Here is a 7,878-nt window from a genome sequence, read left to right as displayed (position 1 = left end):
CACCTTACTCACAGTCCAATCTTCTCTAAACTTCATGTCTCAACTCAAAGGCGAGTATTTGGGACAATTATACCACTGGAGAAACAGTCATGAAAAATCACAGTTTAGAGACACAGGCCTAAGATATTGAGGTGTAATCACAAGATTACAGAACACTATCCCTTTGCCACAACTACCATCACACAATATACAATACAGTAACAGTGGATTACAGCTGCAGAGCTCTTCTCATTCCTGGAAAGAAGCCTGAAGTCAAGAGGGGGGAGACAAAAGCAAAGACACTAAAAGATATGAAAACTTCAAACTACAGCTTCAGCAACAGCAAATAGTAAACACATCGAAGCAAAATTATCCTAGCAAGATTATACTGAATCTTCATACTAATGGCCTATTTACATCAGTTTACATTTCAATGACAAAAAAAATTTACAATACATAGCAAAGGAAACAAACAAAAACCAACAAACAAAAACACCGTACCATCTGAAAGGATAAAGCAAGCTACAGAATCAGAGTGGATATGCCACAGATGTTAAAGATATCTAGCAAGGAATTGAAAATAACTATGATTAATATGGTAAGGGCTCTAAAAGAAAAAGTAGAAAACATATAATGACAGATGACAAAATTAAGTGAAGAAATGAAAATTTTAAGAATCAAAGGAAATACCAGGAATCTAAAACACTGTAACTGAAATGAAGAATGCCTTTGATAGGCACATGAGTGGATTGAACCAGGCAGAGGAAAGAATCAGTGGTTTCTGAAGACAGCTCAATGAAAAGTTACCAAACCAAAATGCAAAGAGAAAAAAGAAAAAAAAAAAATTAACAGAGAATATGGGACAATCCCAAAACTTGTAACATAGGCATAACTGAAATACCAGAAAGAGAAAAGTGAGAAAAAAGAAATATTTAATGAAATAGTGGCTGTAAATAGAACTTTCCAAATTAATGACAGAAGCAAATACACAGATAAAAGAAAATTAATAGAACACCAAGCAGGACAAATAAAAAAAATTTTTTTCAACTACTCATATTATATTCAAATGCAGAAAATAGAAAGAAAATCTTGAAATAATCCAGAGAAAAATACAGCTTACCTAGAGAAGAACAAGAGTGAAATTACAACACATTTTTAATCAGAAAATATGCAAGCAAGAAGAGAATGGAGAGAAATATTTAAAGTGTTTAAAGAGAAAAAGCACTAACTATACACAGTTAAATTATACTTCAAAAGTTAAGGAGAAATAAAGACTTTGTCAGACAAACACGAACTGAGTGAATTCATTATCAGCAGGCCTGACCTGAAAGAAGTTTTTCAAAAGTTCTTCCATCAAAGGAAAATTATATAGATCAGAAACCCTATTCTACACAAAGAGGGACACTGCAGAAAAAATAATTAAAAGTAAAATACAGTACACTCACTATAAAAATAAATTAATGAGGACAGCAAGGTATTGTCAAAAGAATATCCATAAAGATCAAAATTAACGAAGACAGCATGGTATTGACAAAAGAATATATGTAAAGATCAATGAAACAGAATAGAGATTCCAGAAATAACACACATACAGTCAGTTGATTTTTGACAAAGGAACAAAGGCAGAAAGGAGAAAGGTTAATCTTTTCCACAAATGGTACTGGTAGAATTAGACATCCATATAAAAAAATAAATCTAGGGGCACCTGGGTGGCTCAGTCGGTTAAGCGTCTGACTTCAGCTCAGGTCATGATCTCGCGGTCTGTGAGTTTGAGCCCCGCGTCAGGCTCTGTGCTGACAGCTCAGAGCCTGGAGCCTGCTTCAGATTCTGTGTCTCCCTCTCTCTCTGCCCCTCCCCTGCTCATGCTCTGTCTCTCTCTGTCTCAAAAATAAATAAAAATATAAAAAAAAATTTTTTTAAATAAATCTAGACACAGACCTTTCACAAAATTAACTCAAAATGGATAATAGACCTACTATAAAACTTGAACAATAAGTAATTGGATGGTGGGTGGTAGAGTCAGAATTCTCACTTTTGGAATAGGAGGCTACAGAGAAGAAGGGAAGGAAAGTTACATATAGTAATATTTATACATATGTATTTATACACAGGTTATTAGGATCACATGTATTTCCTGGTTCTGTCCTCTTAGTCAAGAAACAATGACACTATGGTAGCAATCAACACACCTACAGCCCAGATCTTGGTTTCTAATACTCTTCGCCAATAAAAGTAACTGGGTACTGCAGAAATGTTTGATTACAGGGCTGTGGTAAGGAATATACAAGATGATCCTGAAGCATCTTACAGTACCAGAAAATAAGTAAGCGATTTTTTAAAACAACTATGATGGATGGATGTCAAATGAAAGAGTAGCCAACTTGAAAGGCCCCCAATGGCCAAAGCTAGAAAAATTTAGCAACAACATAAATTAGTATTCCCAACCATGCAGTGTGGACTGCACATATTACAGAGTACCGTGTGGAAAGTGGAGGTAGGTGGGATAGCACCCTTAACAGTGAAGTATCTATCAGTACCTAAGGTGATCAAAGTTCACACCAGCAGTGATAAATCACATTGATAGTACCAACTCATGACATGGATGTGATGAAAATGGTAAATTTAACTCAATGGTCTTCCCCAAAACACATGACCCTAATTTAATCCAAGAGTAACATCATATAAATCCCAGTTGATCAAAATACTTGATCAGAGTTCTCAAAACTCTCAAGATCATCAAAATTCTGAGAGATTGTCACAGCCAAAAGAAGCCTAAGGATGATTATAGTACTGTACTATCCTCAAAGAGATCCAGGAATAGAAACAATATATTAGGTAAAAATCAAGGAAATCTAAATAAATTATGTTCTTTAGCTAATAATAATGTATTAACCCAATAATGTATTAATAATTTATCAGTTCACTAATTGTAACGACTATACCATATTAACATGTTAATAATAGGAGAAACTGTGTCAGGGATATGTAGTAATTCTCTGTTCTATCTTTACAATTTTTCCATAATTCTAAAACTGTCTTAAATAAAAAATGTACCCAAAAAAACCCTGATGATATCTTGACTGGAATGTTGTTGAATCTATCAATACATTTGCTAAATATTGACACCTTAAATATATTGAGCCTTCTAAAGCATGAGGATTTCATAGCTTTCTGTTTAGTTATTATGCTATTTTTTTTATTCTCCATCACAAAGAATTAGTTTATTTTTTTATTGAAGCAGAAGTAACATTCGATGTTATATTAGTTTCAGGTGTACAACATAGTGATTCAAAAATTCTATACATTACCCATTGTTCACCAAAGTAAGTACTATACTGGATAATATTATCACAATAATATTGACTATATTCCATATGCTGTATTTTTCACCTATTTGACTTACATAACTGGAAGTTTGTACCTCTTAATCCCCTTTACCTACTTCACTCATTCCCCCCATTCACCTCCCCTCTGGCACCAATCAGTTTGTTCTCTGCATTTAAGAGTCTATTTTTTTGTTGTTGTTTGTTCGTTTTTTTTTTAGATTCCACATATAAGTAAAATACAGTATTTGTCTTTCTCTGACTTATTTCACTTAGCATAATAACCTGTAAGTCCATCCATGTTGTTGCAGATGGCAAGATCTCATTCTTTCGTATGGCTGAGCAGTATTCCATTATATATATGCCACATCTTTTTTTTATCCATTTACCTATCAAAGGACACTGGGTTACTTCCACATCTTGGTGAATGTAAATAATGCTGCAATAAGTATAGAGGTGCATATATCTTTCTGAAGATTACTGGATCATACAGTATTTTTATTTTTAAATTTTTGATGGACTTCCATGTTGTTTTCCACAACGGCTACAACAATTTTACATTCCCACCAACAGTGCATAACGGTTCCCTTTCTCTTCCACATTCTCACCAACACTTCTTATTTCTTGCCTTTTTGATTCTAGCCATTCTGATAGTTGTAAGGTGATACCTCATTGTGGTTTTGATTTACATTTCCCTGATGATTAATGATGTTGAGCACCTTTTCATGTGTCTTTGGCCATCTCTATGTCTTCTTTGGAAAAATGCCTACTCAGATCCCCTGCTCATTTTTTATTGATTCCTTGTTCTTTTGTAGATGTTGACTTTGTATAATTTCTTTATATATTGTGGATATTACCTCTTATTAGATTTATCATTTGCAAATACCTTCTACCATTCAGGAGGCTGCCTTTTCATTTTGTTGATGGTTTCATTCACTGTGCAAAAGCTTTTTATTTTGGTGTAGTCCCAATAGTTTGTTTATTCTCAATATACTTTTATTAACAAAATATTTGAATAGCGCATTTTATACACTTGTAGCCCTTTATTCTTTCTGTTTTCTGTTTCTTCACAAGTTTACATGTAATTATGTAATTGGATTATAGTACCTCAACAGACATTTATCTAAGGTCAAAATAAAATAACATTGACGATAGGAAATCCTAAAGAATTCTAAGACTGCTTTTTCCTCACTGCTATTCTTTGCACTTATATACCCCTCTGAAATGGAATGTGTTGGTTTTTTTTTTTTTAATCATTTCCCAAGGATACCTAATCAAAATTATTCAACTAAACTTTAGGGTATATTCATCAGGAACATCTCTCTCCAGAGACATTTTAATTGTTTTCCTACAAGAATCCCCTATGACTACTTTTTTTGAATCCCCTGTGACTACTTTTTTTGAACATCAAAGAAAGATGATTAATTTTTGAAATTACATTTCACCAGCATACCAAAGTGAGCCCTTGTGACTATTTTTAGAAAAAAAGATACCTGTTTGTTTTAGTAACAATGGTTAGAAAACCACAGGAAGGTAATAAAAAGTTTACAAAAATGAACTCATGTTTATTTTATAAAAGTTACTGTGAGTCAGGTAAATGTTATATTAGTAGGTCTTCCTAGGATCTAGGGTTAGGAAGGATTTGTTTTTATGGAAATTTTGGAAAACAAAAGATTTTAATGCGTGGTCTTGGATTGTGCAATTTAAGATAGTTTCTTAAGTTTCAAGGATTTTCTGTCTCACAAATTTTTATCCATTCCCAAGCATCTCACCTCTTTCCTACAGCTGTTATACCTTGATTTTCACTCATGGTTTGAGCCTTTCCTTCTTATGAACAAAGAGCTTTACTTAATTAACGAGCAAAATGGACAACTTTGTCACCCCCTATTTCACTGTAACTACTTTTTCTTTATTTTGAGAGTCTTACCCACATTCCAGGAAAGTTTAGTCTCTAGTTCTGCTGTGTAACCAGGCAGAAACTTAGAGCAGGGGTCTGTTTTGCTGCTGGCTCTCCCTTCTCCACCTCTCTAGTTCTACTCCTAACCAATGAGTTAGTGCCAGAGACACTGCTACCCAATGAAAATTTTTTGCAATACCATTTGAGTCTCTGTCTTCCAGACTTAACATGGATTGACTACGTGGGACTAACCATACAGCTAGTTCCACCATGTGTGTCACCAACTCTTTTCTGGATCACCTGTTATAGAACCTCTTGAATACTTGCACCTTCTACCTGCAACTGGGACTGTGTCAACTTTCTATCAGGGCCTCCCTGACTTTACTTTCTCCTGAATTTATTCTTCAGTACGTTCCATCTCACTCTATGCGACCAGGATCATCCTGCCAAATTCCACCTACATGGTACAGAAATATGTTCTTGCATCATAAAATTAAAGGCAAAAACAAATTGTGAAGTCTATAAAATGCTCCAAAAGTAAAGCCTCCAACACTGACCCTCAATTAAAGTAAGGCAACAGGGGCGCCCGGGTGGCTTAGTCGGTTAAGCAGCCGACTTCGGCTCAGGTCATGATCTCACGGTCCGTGAGTTTGAGCCCCGCTTCGGACTCTGTGCTGACAGCTCAGAGCCTGGAGCCTGTTTCAGATTCTGTGTCTCCCCTCTCTCTGACCCTTCCCCGTTCATGCTCTGTCTCTGTCTCAAAAATAAATAAATGTTTAAAAAAATTTAAAAAAAAAAGAGTAAAGTAAGGCAACAGAACATTTGTATTTGAGCAGTTACATTTTTACCACGTGGGATTATATAACTGTAAGTATATTTTTCATTTCTTACCTCATTTTTTTCCATTTTCTAATCAATTTATAACTTAAATCACTCAAGTTTGTCTTCTAAAAAGTAATAGCTTATTATTTAATTCAGAAAGGGAAATGTTTAATTCTTACTTTGCTTAGGATTATATAAATTTTTTATTTTATAGCCCTGATTCTTTTAAGTTGGTAATTCTCTGTATAGGCAGGACTGACATGAAACATCTTGAAAAACTTGTAGAAACTATTTAAAAAAGGAAACTTCAATTGTTTTATTTTGAGAAAAATTATTAGAACATGTAGTCATTGGTAAAATATTTTAATAGAAATAAAATATTTTTTATAGTTTTCATACACACTTATAAGATTTTTAAAAGAAAACAAAACACATTTAAGTATATTTTCATATACAGATGTCAAGTGACTCAGTCAATTTTAAATGGCTAGTGATCTACAAAGAAGATACTAGGTATAAGTTTATTTGTCCTGGCTCATACAGATTTTCAGAATTCAGTACAATTTGGTGGCTAATTTATTGGTCTGTTACATATCTTATATATTTCTTAACTATCACACAGAAGTGATAAAAAATAATACTGGACTCACACAAATCATTGTTTCTTGTTTGCATTTATAGACCTGGGAGAAGTCAGCAATAAGAAATGAAAAATCAAACATCTGTAAAAGAGTTCATTCTTCTTGGATTAACAAATGACCCAAAGCTAAATGTTTTGATTTTTCTATTTCTATTTTTCACATATATACTGAGTATAACTGCAAACCTGACAATTATCACCCTCACTCTGATAGATCCTCACCTTAAAACTCCGATGTATTTCTTCCTTAGGAATTTCTCTTTTCTAGAAATCGCATTCACAACAGTTTGCATTCCTAGATTTCTGGCCAGCATTATAACAGGGGATATGACTATTTCCTATAATTCTTGCATGGTCCAGGTGTTTTTCTTTATACTCCTTGGCTCGACAGAATTTTTTCTTCTGACTGCTATGTCTTATGATCGGTATATAGCTATCTGTAAGCCATTGCATTACACAACAATAATGAACAGCAGAATTTGCAACCAGCTTGTAATTAGCTCTTGGCTGGCTGGATTTCTCATTATCTTTCCACCTGTCATGATGGGACTTCAACTGGATTTCTGTGACTCCAACATCATTGACCATTTCACCTGTGACTCTTCTCCTATGCTGTTGATCTCCTGCACGGACACTGCATTCCTAGAGCTCCTGGGATTCTTCCTAGCAGTATTCACACTCATGGTGACTTTAATATTAGTGATTCTTTCCTATGTATTCATCCTTAAAACAATTCTGAGAATCCCCTCGCCTGAGCAAAGGAAAAAGGCCTTTTCCACTTGTTCCTCACACATGATTGTAGTTTCCATTTCTTATGGAAGTTGCATTTTCATGTACATCAAAACTTCAGCAAAAGAAGGAGTGGCTTTGACCAAGGGTATAGCAGTGCTCAATACTTCTGTTGCCCCAATGCTAAATCCTTTTATTTACTCCCTAAGGAACCAGCAGGTAAAGCAGTCCTTCAAGAACTTAGTCAACAAATGCTTCTCAAATAAATCTTAATCATTAAGATATTCATGACTTGAACTTTAAATGGAATCTTATGACTAACACAATATTAACATTGTTACGTTTCTCCACCCACTACAATATTCAACTTCCTTTCCTTTAGCTTTTGTTCTCCATTTATCCTATTTTGACCTTACGTGGTTCGACTATCTTTTCACATTTACATGCCCTGAAAATTTTCTGAGGATGAGTGATTTGATGTCACATGA

At 34.3% G+C, this 7,878-nt stretch overlaps 1 protein-coding gene across 1 annotated transcript; it reads left to right on the top strand.

Moving 5' to 3' along the window:
* Window positions 1–6,727: 6,727 nt before the first annotated feature.
* On the top strand, window positions 6,728–7,663 carry LOC131519443 (olfactory receptor 6C76-like). Its single transcript, XM_058742479.1, has one exon. It carries the CDS (start codon window positions 6,728–6,730, stop codon window positions 7,661–7,663), a length of 936 nt encoding a protein of 311 aa, XP_058598462.1.
* Window positions 7,664–7,878: the final 215 nt, after the last annotated feature.

The sequence above is a fragment of the Neofelis nebulosa genome, chromosome 8, assembly GCF_028018385.1.
Source record: "Neofelis nebulosa isolate mNeoNeb1 chromosome 8, mNeoNeb1.pri, whole genome shotgun sequence".
NCBI classification, from domain to species: domain Eukaryota; kingdom Metazoa; phylum Chordata; class Mammalia; order Carnivora; family Felidae; genus Neofelis; species Neofelis nebulosa.
This window is presented reverse-complemented; position numbering and strand designations above follow the sequence as displayed.